The sequence below is a fragment of the Lycorma delicatula genome, chromosome 7 (assembly GCF_047948215.1).
Source record: "Lycorma delicatula isolate Av1 chromosome 7, ASM4794821v1, whole genome shotgun sequence".
Classification (NCBI taxonomy): Eukaryota; Metazoa; Arthropoda; class Insecta; order Hemiptera; family Fulgoridae; genus Lycorma; species Lycorma delicatula.
The window spans coordinates 102,875,660-102,893,285 of NC_134461.1; the positions used below are offsets into that span (position 1 = coordinate 102,875,660).

At 28.7% G+C, this 17,626-nt stretch overlaps 1 protein-coding gene across 4 annotated transcripts in view; it reads right to left on the reverse strand.

Moving 5' to 3' along the window:
• Positions 1 to 6,565: 6,565 nt before the first annotated feature.
• LOC142328167 (uncharacterized) overlaps positions 6,566 to 17,626 on the reverse strand; it is a 63,510-nt gene continuing 52,449 nt past the window's right edge. For 3 of the 4 annotated variants that reach the window (XM_075371718.1, XM_075371716.1, XM_075371715.1), the window contains 2 exons: positions 14,451 to 14,780; positions 6,566 to 9,568 (listed from right to left, as the gene is read on the reverse strand). In XM_075371718.1, coding sequence (XP_075227833.1) covers positions 9,471 to 9,568; positions 14,451 to 14,780 — 428 coding nt within the window. In that variant the 3' untranslated portion in view covers positions 6,566 to 9,470. The remainder of the gene's footprint in view (positions 9,569 to 14,450; positions 14,781 to 17,626) is intronic. The other variant, XM_075371717.1, reaches the window with a different exon arrangement.

Here is a 17,626-nt window from a genome sequence, read left to right on the forward strand (position 1 = left end):
ATTTAAATTAATAATTTTAATAATGAACCATATATACAACTTACCTGTTACTGCTAATATATTTACTTTTCTTAAATTATCAAACTTATTTTTCATCTTTTTAAAAAATAGAATATTTTTTTATGTATTAAAGCACTAACAAACAATTAAGATTAATTCTTTCTACTGTCCCAAAATCAAAATTTGAAAATTCATCATAATGGCCTGACTGACAAAATCATTTTCCAAACATTTTAAACCCCTCTTAATATTTCATGACTTCGGTAAATGAAGATTTCGTTACAATGAAAAAGTTTCAAGGTAACGATTGAATGTACCAGCTTTAAACAAACAGAAATATTGGATTCAAATAAATCGGTAGTAGAGTTCTGTATTAAGATGTTAGATCAAACATTGATCTGTATGATATTATCATCGAGACTTTTTCTTACGAGTGTAAATTAAGTCTAGTTTATATTTTAAAACACTTTTAATTTCATTTAAAACATTTTTCTTCAATAGTTTTATTTATAACATATGTGAATAAAAAAATTATATCATTTATAACAAACTATATGCGCGTGTAAATCAGTTAATTGTAAAGCTATATATAAATAGTTTTTCTTAGTTAAATCATTATAGTAGTAATAAATATTTGGATAAGAATTAATTTGTACATACACAGATACACACAAATTTTGCTCTCTTTTCTAATCTATGTGTACAAACACTGACATACAAATAATTATCAGATCTGATTGGAGAGGCATGCACAAAAAATAAAAGGATTTTATTTCATACAGATGGTGAAATGAAATAGTTTTTAAATGTTTTACAATAATGAAAAAAGTACAAGGTATGTTCAAAAAGTAACGAGAATTTTTATTTTTTGGAAAGAATTTTATTTATTTGTCTACATTAATGTTATCCCCTTCAAAATAGTCCCAATTAGGTATTATACATTTATGCTAGTACTTTCTCCAATCCCCCGAAACACTTCTGGAACTTGATCTTTGGAATAGTATTTAGCTCTTTCAGTGATTCGCTTTTAATCTCATCTGTGCTTATATAACAATAAGGTTTTTATTTTTGGGAATAGAAAAAAGTCATATAGGGCGCCATGTCTGACGAATATGGTGGCTGGGGTATCATTACAGTGCTGTTTTTGGCTAAAAATTGACGAACAAGCAATGAAGTGTGAGCAGGCGCATTATCGTGGTGCAAAAGCCATGAATTATTTCGCCACAAATCCGGGTGTTTCTTTCAGATTGCTTCACAGTGTTGAACTTGTAGGTAATAATCCTTATTGATAGTTTGATCTTCTGGCAAGTTTGATGACACTATGCCGTTAAAAATCAAAGAACACGAGCGTAACTTTCACATTCAACCGAACTTGTCAAGCTTTTTTCAGTCTTACTGATACAGAATGCCTACACTTGGACAATTAAGCCTTAGTTTTGACATCATATCCATAAACTCACGTTTCATCAACTGTTATGACATGTTTCAGTAGTTCTGCATCATGTTGACTTCTTTTAGCGACTCCTGAGCAACTTCCATTTTCCACTGTTTTTGTTTGATATTCAATAATTTTGCTGTCAAATATTTCATACCCAAAACATAAAAAAAAATTTCATGGCATGAGCCAATTGATATACCAACATCAGCGACTTCTCTGACTGTGATTCGGCGATCATTCATAATAATTTTTTTCACTTTTTCCACGTTTCCATCGGTTGTTGATGTGCTGGGGCATCCGGGGCACTCGTCATCTTCCAACCCCTTTTCACGACCTTCTTGGAAATGCTTTTACCAATTTGTAAACCCTTGCTTTACTCTTAGCAGGGTCATCAAAAGCAATATTTAACATTTTTAAAACACTGCTAGACTTTATTCCATTCTTACAGCAAAATTTAATATAAATTCTCTGATCTATTATTTATACTAATAAAAAATCGCCAAACATACCAAAACACATGTTATCCTTTCGACAGCTGACAACAGTCTAAACATCCAATATGGCTAATAATGTACAAATACTTTTCAGATGTTTACCAATTCAACAATGAAAAAAATCTCTAGAACAGAACTAACTAATACAACCTGCAAAATTTCAAAATCCTCGTTACTTTTTGCATACACCTTGTACTGTTTCACAATATTTTGTAGTGAAATTTCCTCTTTACGGTAAATTGAGAAAATTTGAAGAATATTTATAAAAGAAAATGAACTGTTCTAATATAAATTTTATACAAAAAACTGAAATGATCGGAAAATACATTTACAGTAGAAAAAAATTAACAGAAATTGCCCCTGCACAATGACATCTCTAAAATGTAAACTGATCTCATAACCGATGAAAGTACCTCATTAAATTGAGGATTTAATTTAATTTGATCATGAGTGATGATGCATCATGTTTTCTTTTTTTTGCGTTAGGTGACATCGACTGCTACGATCACTTAAGAGAATCAGCCAAACTGCACAGACATGGTTGAACATTATTGATTTGCAGATAAAGTTTATCACTCACTGGTCTCATTGTTTCATACTCATTTATGCAGAACTATCAGGTTATAAAGTAAGGAATCTATTAGTCTTAGCCAGGATTCATGTTTTTCTTTTGCTTCATGCCAATTTTTTTTTCTATGTGAAATCTTATTTGAAAACATTCAACATCTTAAAAATTGATAAGATTCTAAGCATTGTACGTATTCTGTTGTTCAAGCTTAGATAACTCTAATCGTATCTAAAATAAATAAAAGTGTTTAAAGTACGTAACTCCACCCTACAGGGATCCTGGACATTCTCTACAGTATCTCAGGACTGAGGTGGTATATATTATTTCTTGAGAATGAAGTAAATTAATTTTTTTACTTCACACAAACAGATCTAGTCTTATTATGGTTGTAAAGTGTATAAACATCTGGCATACAAGAGACAGCAGTTATTTGCTTTCTCTGAAAGAAACAATATTTACAATATAATCAATTTGTATGACCAACAGAAGGTATCACACATAACTAAACAGAGCTAAACACTTGTACTTTTGGTGGGTTTGGCACAATCACACATCAGTTCATAGAAATGCTTTCTACCAGTTGAAGGCAAGTGGAATCATTTTACTCCATACTTTTCCTAGTAAGCCTGCTGACATTAGATGCCTATTATTTGGATTTTACATATCTACGACAAATCTGTATACAACACATATAGTATGTATATAGCGTAACATATATAGTATACACATATAACAGCGTTATATATTTACACATATATATGTGTAAATATATATATATATATATAAATGTGTGTTTATTATCTGAATCACTCACATGGTGTCAAATTTCTACATAATTATTAAAAGGAACTCCCATAAAATTCTGAAAAAAAATTAGACAAATATAGCATATCTGGATAATTTTCCTTTGAATTTTTTTATAATATAACCTCGAAGAGTAAATTATAAAAGTTGCAGTTAACACAGCCACTCATCAAAATCTCATTAATGCTTTGAAAAAAATGTTACTGCATATTATATTGTCTTTAATGTGTTACATGTAGTAAAATTTAAAGAACATCTGTATCCCTAAGAATAAATTTATTAAAACTTTTGTTGTTCATTTCAAATAAAAGTTGCTTTTATTTTTAGGAGTTTCAATTTTTTGTGAAATATAGTCTGAAACATAACATGCAAAAAAATCTGATGAGATTGGCTCTATCAAAATAGTTTAAAATATGACAGTTAAACAAAGATAACAATAATTCATTCTGAACATTGCATTAAAAACAGTTCCATCACTCTTACATTGTTTGCAAACAATATACAAAAAAGGATATATAGTTAAGTTGTTTGAAATTAGTACAAAAAACCAAAATATCTTGAAAAGTATATTGGATCACGAACAATGTAAAAATAGAAATTCAGAATTATATATCATTTATATACCTAACTAAAATTTTAGAAAACTTGTAATAAAATGTATTTGAATTTATTCAATTTAAATTTGATTTTTATGCTTTTTATTTTATTTTCATTTATTTTCAATTTCATCCTTTAATACAATTATATATTTTTACTTTACAATTTTGTGTTGATATTTTAATACTGTAATTTTTTAATATGATTTGTTTATTTTTTAATACGTAAAAGAAGAAAGTATATGTATTTCTATTTTTTAAATTGTTGAAATTTTGTAAAAATATATATAACAGAGAGATTGTCATAAACCTGGACTTTCTGTTTCCTATTATAATACATATAACTTTATGTAGAAAAAGTAGATCTTGTACGAGTGAAAATGAAGGTACTTTAGTATATAACAAGTTTATTCCATTTATTTTTACAAAGACTGTAGGAATGATATTGTATTTAACCGTAATGTATGTTTTTCCCTTCTGTACCTTCATAGATCCACCTTTTGGTTAATAACAGGTCTTCAGCTTGCAAGTAACACAGGCTATCTTGAATTATGTCATCTACAGTGACGGACAACAAATTTTTAAATTATGCTATTTTCATATTTTAATGATTGTATTCCATTAGATGATAAAAAGGAACACTTTTTACATCTTGTGATTTTTTTGAAAAATTCATTGTCCTCAATTTAAAAAAAATATGCTTAGTAGGAATGCACCGTGGCTAGCACCTGCCTGTTGCCAGTATGCATTACATTGAAATTATTAATTAAATTTTTACTTAAACAGCACATTTCTATAAAAAAAAAAAAACCCTTATACCAGTATATCTAGATGCCTAGTACATTATTGAATGGTAACAAAAAAAAGCGCTAATAAAATAATTATTAAAAAACAAAAACCCAACTATTAATTGACTAGGTAGATGAGTAGTTCTACCTAGAATAATTATGAAAAACTAACAAAAAAATCTTTAAAACAAGTTTTTCTTTCTTTTCTCACGATATAGTAAGTTAGTATGCAATGACAAATTTAATATTACTTCTACAATTTATGTTGTATTTGGGCGTCTGTTGGTTTTAAGAAAGTAGAGGCCATTAAAGTCATCATTTCATTTAGCCTATGTAGGTATCTGACTACAACATGAAATATAGAAGTATATTAAATCTTACATCGCAGACTAACTTACTGTATCTTGAAAAAATTCCAGTAAGAAAAGAAAGAAAAGCTTGTTTAACCATTTTTCATAATTATTCTGGGTAAATGTGTACAATTAGTAGTCAAGATTTCTGTTTTTTAATAATTATTTTATAGCATCTATTTTTCAAAAGCAGGACCAAGATTCTTTTCAAATGCATGTTACTTATTCAATTTATTGATTTTTCATTACAAATCTTTTCTGAAGTTTTCATGAAGGAAATAGTTTTACAATTATTAAGCTACTGTACTTTCAGGACCATTTAAACAGAAAATATTTACAGTATCAACTTTTTTCTAATTTAGGCAGGTTCTTGCCTTTACTTCATCCAGTTTTATGTTCTTCCTAAACAAAATTGTACTATTAATTTTAGGAAACAGAATTTTAATCAATTAAAAAAAAATAATAGTGTGGAATCATTTAACAACACGGTTTACTGAAAATTATAAATAATTATGTATTTTTATAAAGTAAGAAATATTCATTAAAGCAGCAAAAACCATTTTAATACATAATCAAACAAACTTTTATTAAAATATTTCTTTAAGCTTGAAAAAATTTATGAAATATTTAACTTTTAAAACTTATTAGTTGTAATCTATTTAACCTGTAATATATATGAAGTATAATCATTTAGTTATAGCAATACATAATCATTACACATTTATGCACATATAACAGTTTCAATTTAAGATTGAAGGCAAAGTAAAAATAATATATGAGAATGTATGAGAACAAAAGCTTAATCAGAAGATTCCAAGATAAGAAATTTACCTGAATGGAATATATCAGGAGCAGAAAGGTATTGACATGGTGCAGAGAAAAGAAAGGGACACTATCAAGAACTGAAAATTTTACCAATAAATTGAACACATTGTGCAAATGACCAGCCTCAAGAAGATGATAATAAAATTAAATAAATCTGGCGAGTTCAATCAAACTTGGCTGTACCCAAATTCATATCTTTAACAGTTCCATAACGGCTTCTTTTTTACAATGTGACGAAATTAATTTATTTATCAAATTCATGAATAGCAACATTCTTAAAAAAAAGTGGTGCCTACTGATGAACAAAATGCTCTCTATGATAACAAACTTGTTATTACAAAAAATGCTTAAGACTAATGACTATACAATTAAGTATCATAGAATAATGATAACTTATCATTAGGCAAATGAAAACATAAAAATACTTTTATCTTCCAAATATATAAAAAGAAAGTTTAAGTGGCAAATAATTAATAAAATACACTACTGTAAGCAATTTAACCGTAACACAAAATTTAAGTATTTTTTCTTTGATGTTGTATAAAAATCAAACTTTAAATAATTGTTCATAAAATGAAACCTTAATATTACAACCCATTTTATATATATACAAACCAATATACACATTCACTTATAAAAATAAAGAAACAGTAAAACAGAAAAAAGAAGAATATGGAAATTAAATAAATAAAAAAAATAAACTTAACTAAAAAAATTTAATTACATAATACAAACATTAAGTTTGATAACAAAAAAATGAACTTTCTTATGATGTATTTATTATAAAATAATAAACAAGAAGGAAAAATTCATTCATTTTTGAGAAACAATATAAAATACTAGTATAACACTTTAAATCATATTATAAAAAAACATTATGAAATAAAAATAAAGATTTGATTATGATTATTTACGTAATTATACAGATATACATATAGTTCAAAATATACATTTTTTCACTTAATACACAACAGTATTTTTTATACTGCTGTGGTATAAAACCAGTTACACTAATCATAATGTCATTACCAACTGAAATAGAAGATACTGTCTTCTTTTTTTACCCATTACTCTTTCTAATATTATTCACTTAGTTGAAATTTTTCAATCTTTTTTTATAAAAAATTTATTTTATCTATTATCACTAAGGAGTAAATCTCCATGTAGTGTTCTGATCTATGGTTTTTATAAGAAATTCATTTATTAGTTGTAAAATTTAAGACATTAAAAAAAGATTTAAGTACTTAGGACAAAAGATCTATCGATCAACAAAGCTCTCAAAACTTCCCATATCATTTACAAGTAACAATACAAAAGACATGACATAATTTACGGTAGACATTGCTTTTTTACCTTCTTATTTCAGTAATAGCACCCTATCATCATACGTTATATCTATAACTACAGCAGTTTATGCAAGTATATTATATTTATTATTTATTCACAATTTTGATCACAAATCAGACATGATGAAATTGAAAATAGTTCAAGTTCAAAGCAAGTAAACATCAACGAGTAACAACCAACTAGGACAATTAAAGAAAATATCTTGGAAATTCTGCAAATTATTTACGTTAACTCCTGACTATCAGAAGCACTGCAGATGAGTTCAGATCGATAAAGAAATCATCAAAAGTATAAAGTATCTTACCTCAGGATCAAATCTACACTTAATGACTAGAAAGAATACATTAGGAAGAATATGCAAACCTAGAAAAACAAAATTGGGAATACAAGTTTAGTTTAAATTAATATTTATATTCATAAATATGAACCTAATGAAACTGAGCCACATCCATTGACTATAAAAAGTGGTAAAAACTGTATTATTATACAATTTTATAAGTTCTGGAACAGTTAAATTGTAATACAGATTGAAATATGATTATTCCATCAAATATCCAAAAGAGATGAATGACAGAAAAACCACTTGATAAATGCTATTCTAGAAAAAAAATTAATATAACACCTTTAATTCTTTCTACTATCAAAGAAGGAAACTCAAGTATTTTTGTCAAGTTATACATAAAATAAGACATATAAAAACAGTTACAACTAGTTACAATTACAGTTACAACTAATACTAGACTACTATCAAAGAAAAAATAAAAGGAAATAAATTTATTGATGGGTACTAAAACAAAAAACTGCAGACTCTTTCAAATCCAAGCAGATAAAGCTAGATTGTTGATATAAAGTAACAATTGACTTAAGATGAAGAAATGTAATAATTATTTTTACTCTCCATAATATTCACAACAGATCTTCAGAGACCATAAAAATATCATATCATAATTAAAAAAACCAGCCAACAGAACAATGTACAAAATAAACATTATTTTTATAAAGCCATAATGAATGAATAAAATAAACAGTTGAGAAAAAAAGAAGACATCAGCTAAAAAAATATACATATAGATGAACTTGAAAAAAAATTTACAGAAAATCACATAATTAAAAGAATATAATTTTTTTTAATTATATTGATTGTTTAAAATAACATCATAAATTGAAAAAAAAATTCTAAGTTTTTTAGACAATAAAAAATACCCTTAATACAGAATCTAATTTTGTAAAATAATTGATAATTAACATAAATCACGCAGACCAAAGGAAAATTATACAACTGAATCTCAGAGTTATCAACTAGATAATCCAAGGAATAACTGGATAAACATATTAAATAAAATACATATAAAAATTTATTTAACGCTGAAAGTCCTTCAAAAATAACTCACACTTAAAAGCTAGTAGTTTATTCAGTAACAAATGAATTTGTGTAAAATTTGTTTAAAGTATTTTATATAATGGTAACTGGCGATTTTTCCCTATGTCAAAACATCATCAGTCATGTTTAAACATACTTAACATAACATTTCATGTGAGGTATTTAAACATAATTATTTTTAAATGCTAACCATGGTGAGAGATTAGCGATAAAAAATTTGCAAGGGAGTAGATGTATAAGAAAATTATTTGCTCTTAAAATTTTGTCTGTTTAATAAGTTGATCTTTATTACTTAAATAATATTTAACACAACAAACTAAGTCCTTACTTATCCTAAAAACTCAGTACATGTGATTTAAAAATAACATGTGAAAGGACCACAATGGTTAAATTAAACTTTCAATCACCAGAAAGTATAAATAAATAATTTTTCAAAACAGAGACTACTACAATACAAACAGAAAAAAACTTTATCACAATAAGAGAACATATTGCCTATCACAGTATAATTCAAAACAATATGATAGGCTACAGATTTATAGATGTTTTTTCTTAAAATTAACTCACATATTGCTTAAATTTTTTTTTTTTAATATGAATATACTGAAAAAAAAGTAAAGGTGTAAATACATTTACAATTAGTTTAATACAAATGAAAAACAATTTTGAACCAATACTTGTAAAATTTACCACGATAGAGCATTATATATATATATATAAAACAGTCAAAAGAAATTAACTTCATTACGATCTGAAAAAAAGACTATATGACATTTAACAAACAAATAAACAAAAGAAAAGATAAGCTTGACATAATTCTTTGTAACTTCCAATTTTATTATAAAACAATAATAATAATTATCATTATTATTATAAAACTCATAGAGTATGATAATTTCTTTCTCTTCTACTGGCTTCATAAAACTTGTATGCCACTAAACCAATTGCCAGCAGACCAACAGACAAGACAATACCAGCTACAAGAACAGAAACAAAACAAACAATATATCAATAAATTAGCATAAAATACAATATTGGCTTAAAAACAAAAAAATAACACCCAGCAAGTACCATGTAGATTTTCTTCATTAATAATAATATATTTATTTGCCACATAACAGTTCTTGCTGGGTAGAAATTATTTATGAGTATATATAATATTAAATGAAAGATAAACCACAAACCAAAACGCAGTAATTAGATAAGTTATACTTACCATATTAATTCCATTAATCAATTTTCAAAGGATCCCACACCTTCAGTTGTGGTATTGAATTCTATAATTACATTATTTATAATTTGTCTAAATTGTTTTTTTTTAAGAACTTTGAAAATTACAAAAATGTATATGCAAATTCTGCTGTCCAGTACTGGAATAATAAATATAAAACAATGCATTGTCTCCTATAGAAAGAGGTACATTTTATTTGTTACGAAGTTCTATATATCCATTTTTTTTATGCCGTGACCCCTGTAAAGATAATGGTAGATTAACAAGTCAGAGAACTGCTCTCTGAGCATGAAGATATTCTGTGGTAAACAGGTTGAAGATGTAACAAGCACGGTGCTTATATCACCTGCACTTTGGTGGTCTTAACATGATACTTAGCATTCAGAAAATTTCTGAGCACTGGAATTAGAAGTAAAATGACAAAACTTTCTTAATTATTACTTTGTATTTTTTGTATTTTTTAACAGATATTACAATAACTAGAAGTTTATAAAAAATGTTGAAAAGTCAGATGATTGTGCATGCCACAAACGCCTCAAAATGAATCGTTCACCAAAGACATTTTCGTAAAAACTCACTGTTATATGTGTGCATTACGGCACAATCTTGTTGGAACCAATTGCGACTGATTTTTCACTTCTGTTAAATGAATAATGAAATTTGTGAAAACAGCACAATAACAGTCACTACTAACTGTATTTTCAAAAAAGATTGGACCCACAATGTGCATTCTACTCACACTGACCTAAACTCCAACTTTCGCTACATGTAATTCATGGGGGTTAGTTGTATTTTGTCAATTTAGTTGTGCATTTTGTGAATTAATGTATCCTCTCAGATGAAACCACACTTCATCTGTAAAAAAGTAATGCCGAAGATACCTACGGAATTTTTATCAATAAAATGTTTAAAATATTGACAATAATTTAGTCTTTTGGCATGATATGTAGGTTTCAGTTCTTGAACACAAATTACTTGGGGGAAAAGTTTCAGTTCTTTTCTTACAACTTTATGTGCAGTAGCAAGACTGATTCCTGCTGTTGTGCTAACTTACGCCCTGACATTGATGGACTTTCAACCATAGTATTCAAAATATCAAGCAGCTTCTGTTTAGTTTAGGTGGTCTTCCACTTCGATCAGCATCAAACAGAGTCTGCTTCCTGAAAATTTTCAATAAGAGTTCAAACTGCATTGTGGTGAGGAACAGGAGTATTTGGAAACTTTTCAGAAAACTTGTACTTCACTAAATCTGAATACCAGTCACCTTCACAAGATCAATGAGAAAAATGCATTCCTCTAGCGGAAGAACCATTATGTTTCTCACTACTATTGAATCTGATAAACAAAACAATACAAAATGAAATGAAGCATGTTCAATCACAACTAAATAACTGACATCTTGGTTTATTACTGAGCAACGCCCAACTATCCCAAAGGGCAATCAATCTAATGCCAAAAGAACAAAATGCATCACATAATTCTAAAGCATACTGCACAGCAACTTTCCGAATGCATTGCATAACGGTGAATGAACGACTTACACTTGCTAACCTTAACTAGCGAGCAGAGTTAGAGAGCAAAGCAAGCTTAGGTTAAATTTGGTTAGATTATATTTATAATTTTATTTATTTATTTTCTTATTTCAATAAACCATTTCAGTGCAGTGGCACCATCTAATAATTAACTAATTGCAGTGGTGGATCGCTACTACATCAATACAATTAATATACTTGTTTTGTTGATGAGCATATGATGAAATATTTTTTTCCCTAATGTGTATGTTGCATCTGTTCAACTAGTGAACAATAAGCAACCCCCTCCATCGCCCAATGAGATGAGGATAATATACATACACCAGTTTCCACTCTCTAATATTCAAATCCATACAAAAGAAACTAGCTTTTTTAGAATTTGATTCTAAGAACCTTTGACTTTAAAAATCAGCCATTAAACAACTGATTTGTGATGAGTTAACCTCTAAACCTGCCAGATACGCTAATATGTATTATCCTATGATGTAAATATGGCAATAAATTAAGATTACAGAAAAAAAACCATTATAAAAATGGCTTGCTTTCCATAATTTAGTAATTTAATCTCTTTCTCAAAATTCTAAGCATATTTTTATATGCCTTCAATATTTTGTAACGTCTTATTTTTTATCATGCTCACAAACTTTCTTCAAAGAAAAAGGTTAGCTAGTTTTTTATATAATGCCTTTTGCTGGATGTTTTGAATAAGCATTGTTAAGAGAAACATTATGGTAAAGTGTAATGTTATATGGTCATGTAATGTTTATTTTCTTCTTGGATATTTTTAATGTTATATTTGAAGTTTTTGATTTATTTTTCACACTTTATTTAATTAAAAATATAAACTTAGTTAGAAACTATTTAACATTTATTATTTCATATTTGATTTATAACACACATTCAAAGCATATTTTAAAACAGCATAGAGTTAGTTCACTATTTACTTTCTTTTTCTTTAATACACAAAACCTTTATTTAACTTTATTTGTCTTTACCCATCTATAAATTTCTTTTTACTATAAAAAAAAGTAACTAATAGTTCAGTAACTAGTAGTTGTATCTAATACAATTATGTATGATAAATTCCTCATACCAAACAGAGTACATTTCTCACTATTTACTACGTCTTTCAATCAAGTTAACAATGTAGATTTGTAATGTTTCATGTTCTAACATCAAATTCGGATACAATAACAAATGCTCAACTGTCCTTCTAGAAGATGCAAGCATGATGTCACAGATAAAGGTAGGATATTGACTCATAGAATCCTGATCATACTCGTTAGGGAAGATGGAAAAAAGGATATAAAAAAGGAGAGGAAGAGGACAAACAGGCCACAGAGACTATCTTACATCAAAGCAGTTCAATCATGGTCAGGACAAATCTAAGCCCATATTTACTTGATATGAAACCAAATCAAACTCAATATATTTTAGATGAACAAATTTTATTTTATTATACAGTACACATACTAAGACATTCCACTAGAAATCATATTAAATTAAACACTTCCTTGTAATAGTATATTATCCTAAGCTTAAGACCATCAACACGGTTACATTAAGAGACTGAAGTGATCAACACACATTTCATTTTGTCTTATTAACTGTCTAATTCTGACGCAGTTAAAGATATGTTTAATTTTTTTACTCATTCTATGTGTCTTCCACTGGAAAAAAACCCAGTAATGTCATGTAACTTTAATTATCCCTTTTGTTAAATATTGTAGTAACATCTACCTCTGGAAATATTCAACTAGAAGAGTTTTTTACTAATTAGAGATAAATTATTTATCTACTGATTAGAGTAAATTACAAAAAACATTTACACTTACACTAAATACAAGACTAAGTGAACCATTATGACAACTAACATGAGGAATAACTGGAAAGTTTTAAGACAGGTGCTCAACAGGAGTGGGTACGTTGCCCAAGGGTGTTTTGTCCTTGAAACATACTGAAAAGATCGCCGTGATATCTTTGTTTAGCAGGAGTGGCGTCCTGTGGAGTGAAGAAGTATTTTCAGTTCTTGGCACATAATTTATTTTGTAAAATGGATGAACAAACGGAACAAGTTTGTCAAATTTTTTTTTAAATAGGGAAATTAGCTTCAATGACTTATGAACTCTTATTAAAACAGCTTTTGGGGATAAATGCCTTAGCCAGTCAAATGTTTTTATCTGGATCAACAGATATAAAGATGGCTGCAAATTAGTCGAGGATATCCCCAGCAGGCTTTCCACTTCAAAAAATCAACAAAAACTTTGTGAAAGTTTACAATTTAATATGATCATAGACTTACAATTAGGGAGATGGTTGATGAACTGAATTTAAGTTTCTATGTGGTTCAATCAATTTTAATTGAATGAAGATTTGAACATGGATCTAATATGCGTGAAATTCATTCTGAAATTGTGTTCAGACCAGCAGAAACAACACCGACTTGTGTCCTAAGAACTGATTAATCAGGCTGAAACTGACAGATTTGTTAAGTAGGGTAATTACAGGAAACAAACAAATCATAGGTTTATGGGTAAGACCGAGAAACAAAGGCACAATCATCGCAGTGGAAGGAACCAAGCTCACCACGACTAAAAAAAGTGCAACAAAATCAGTCAAATGTGAAAACAATGTTGGTAATTTTCTTCGATTTTACAGGTGTCATGCATCATAAATTTGCTTCTTGGGAACAGACATGTCAACCAGGAATACTACAAAAGTGATAACTATAAAATATTACATTATTTTTGGTCATATTCCTGTGATTCTGCAAATTCCCACTCTATTCCTCTGATTTAGCCTCGGAAACTGAAAGGGAATCGACTTAATTCAATTGAAGACATCTAGGCAAATACGGAGAGGGTTCTTAATACCCTAAGAAAGAAAATCTCTAGGAATGCTTATAAAAATGGAAACACTGTTGGAGTTGGTGTGTTCAATCAGAAGGGAACTACTTTGAAGTACATCCATTATAATAGCCTGTAAGTATTGCCATTTTGAAATTACAAGCTATCTTAAAACCATCTAATCACAGATAATGTACAATTCTCGTAATCTAATGTAAAAGTGCCTTATTAACAGAAATATTTGACTTACCAAAGAAACTTAGTCCATCAAATTTACGATCAGGTTTTGGTGAAGGAGTTGAAGTTACTGGCGCAGAAGTAGATGAAGTTGTGTTTGGAGTTGTCGTTGGAGATGATGTGGGTGTCACAGGTGTAACTGTGGTTGTATTGGGTGATACAGTTGTAACTGGAGTAGATGTACTTGGAGGTGTGGTTGTAGTATTAGTAGGTGTAGGTGTAGGTGTAGGTGTAGGTGTAGGTTTAGGTGTAGGTGTAGGTGTAGGTGTAGGTGTAGGTGTAGGTGTAGGTGTAGGTGTAGGTGTAGGTGTAGGTGTAGGTGTAGGTGTAGAATTATTATTATCTGAAATAACATTTATTTCAATTACTGAACAGTATTCATAATTTACACTGATAAACATTATAAAAATATTATAAATAGCAAACACACTGTGATCAAAAAGTACCTGTAAGATTAACTAAAATTTCTCACATTATTCTTAACCATTTATCAAAAATTAAAAAGAGCTTAAAACACTAATGTGGTAAATTACCAACATTATTTAGTTTTAAATGTATATAAATTATTCTATATGGTAAACTATCACATATTTTAAAAGAAATCCTAAAATTTTTTAAATTGAGAATAACAGAATTTTACCTTTCTTCACACCCTGCTATTTCAGGAATGTTGTGAGATCATTAGATATTAAGTAATAATGATTAAAGTGTTATCTACCAACTGATAAAGTTATAGGCAGGGTAGATTTAAATTTCATATGGACTCTAAGACAAAATTTATCTATTCACATTATAAATAACAGCAAAAAGCTTTGATCTTAAACAAATGAAAATTATATTTTATCACATATTCATTTTAACATCTACATTTGTTTATTTCAGAAAGAGAGGTTAATCTCTCTTTCAGACATCTAAATTAATTCTTGCTTCTTTTATTAGAATTAGTGGATTTAGAGAAAAAAGTGCTTTTTTCATTTAAATTTCAAGGAAATGTACTTTTTTCATATATTATTATTTAGCTCACACTTAACTGGATGTATTGACTAGAAAAAATCCACCTGCCGGTACCTTAAAGAGGGTGTTATATATATATATATATATATATATGTCTCCAAAAAATGTGTATACCTTTTGATCAATCATATTTTAATAAAGATAAAGTTAAGTACATAATTCTTTTATTGTTTTTTAACTTAAACTAAGTGTTCAAAATAAATTACATCTACAGTAATGGTTTAATTTACAGAAGTACTAACTATATTGTAGCTAAAGTATAACATTAATTGGATTTCCAATTAGCTGCCTCAGCTGCTGCAGTGTCCTTGGTTTTGTATCAAAGTGTCAACATCCCAAAGGTAAATGTACAAAGTTTTTTTTCTGTATATTGAGCTGGAAACTCTTAAGCATTTCCTCTTCATGCTATCTGTGATATTAAGAAATTCCATCAGGTAATGATGACAGCAGGGTGGAGCAACATCTTTTCAAAATAGTATACTTTTTCATCAAGAAAAGGGTTACATACAGCAGGAATAACATTTTGTAGTATTTATAAGGAAGAGATGCTGCAAAGTCCCTTCACAGAAGAATGCCCCACAACCCCTCTAAAAAAAAATAAACCACACTGGTGGTTCACAATTGAACCATAAACATAATTGAACAGAAACCAATTGTGGTTTCTGTTCAATTATGTAGATTTATGGCTCCATTAAGCTTAAAAGTGGCTTCATCCAACCAAACAATTCTATACCGGCCTGTTTGGATCATCTTCATTTAATGCATGTCTCTCTTGGGGTGTATAGATTCCACTAATTAGGTTATAAAATTCTATGAACACAATCTTATTTAAGGAAATTCTTAAATCAGCAGAAGCAAACTTAGGCGGAATAAAGAGAACCGGTAGAAAACCTTGGGTTTCAGACGATATATTGCAGCTGATGGAAGAACGTAGAAAATATAAGAATGCTAGTGATGAAGAAAGTAAAAGGAACTATCGGAAATTAAGAAATGCTATAAACAGGAAGTGCAAACTGGTGAAAGAAGAGTGGATTAAAGAAAAGTGTTCAGAAGTGGAAAGAGAAATGAACATTGGTAAAATAGACGGAGCATACAGGAAAGTTAAGGAAAATTTTGGGGTACATAAATTAAAATCTAATAATGTGTTAAACAAAGATGGTACACCAATATATAATACGAAAGGTAAAGTCGATAGATGGGTGGAATATATTGAAGAGTTATACGGAGGAAATGAATTAGAAAATGGTGTTATAGAAGAAGAAGAGGAAGTTGAGGAGGATGAAATGGGAGAAACAATACTAAGATCTGAATTTAAGAGAGCATTAAAAGATTTAAATTGCAGAAAGGCTCCTGGAATAGACGGAATACCTGTAGAATTACTCCGCAGTGCAGGTGAGGAAGCGATTGATAGATTATACAAACTGGTGTGTAATATTTATGAAAATGGGGAATTTCCATCAGACTTCAAAAAAAGTGTTATAGTTATGATACCAAAGAAAGCAGGGGCAGATAAATGTGAAGAATACAGAACAATTAGTTTAACTAGTCATGCATCAAAAATCTTAACTAGAATTTTATACAGAAGAATTGAGAGGAGAGTGGAAGAAGTGTTAGGAGAAGACCAATTTGGTTTCAGGAAAAGTATAGGGACAAGGGAAGCAATTTTAGGCCTCAGATTAATAGTAGAAGGAAGATTAAAGAATAACAAACCAACATACTTGGCGTTTATAGACCTAGAAAAGGCTTTCGATAACGTAGACTGGAATAAAATGTTCAGCATTTTAAAAAAATTAGGGTTCAAATACAGAGATAGAAGAACAATTGCTAACATGTACAGGAACCAAACAGCAACAATAACAATTGAAGAACATAAGAAAGAAGCCCTAATAAGAAAGGGAGTCCGACAAGGATGTTCCTTATCTCCGTTACTTTTTAATCTTTACATGGAACTAGCAGTTAATGATGTTAAAGAACAATTTAGATTCGGAGTAACAGTACAAGGTGAAAAGATAAAGATGCTACGATTTGCTGATGATATAGTAATTCTAGCCGAGAGTAAAAAGGATTTAGAAGAAACAATGAACGGCATAGATGAAGTCCTACGCAAGAACTATCGCATGAAAATAAACAAGAAGAAAACAAAAGTAATGAAATGTAGTAGAAATAACAAAGATG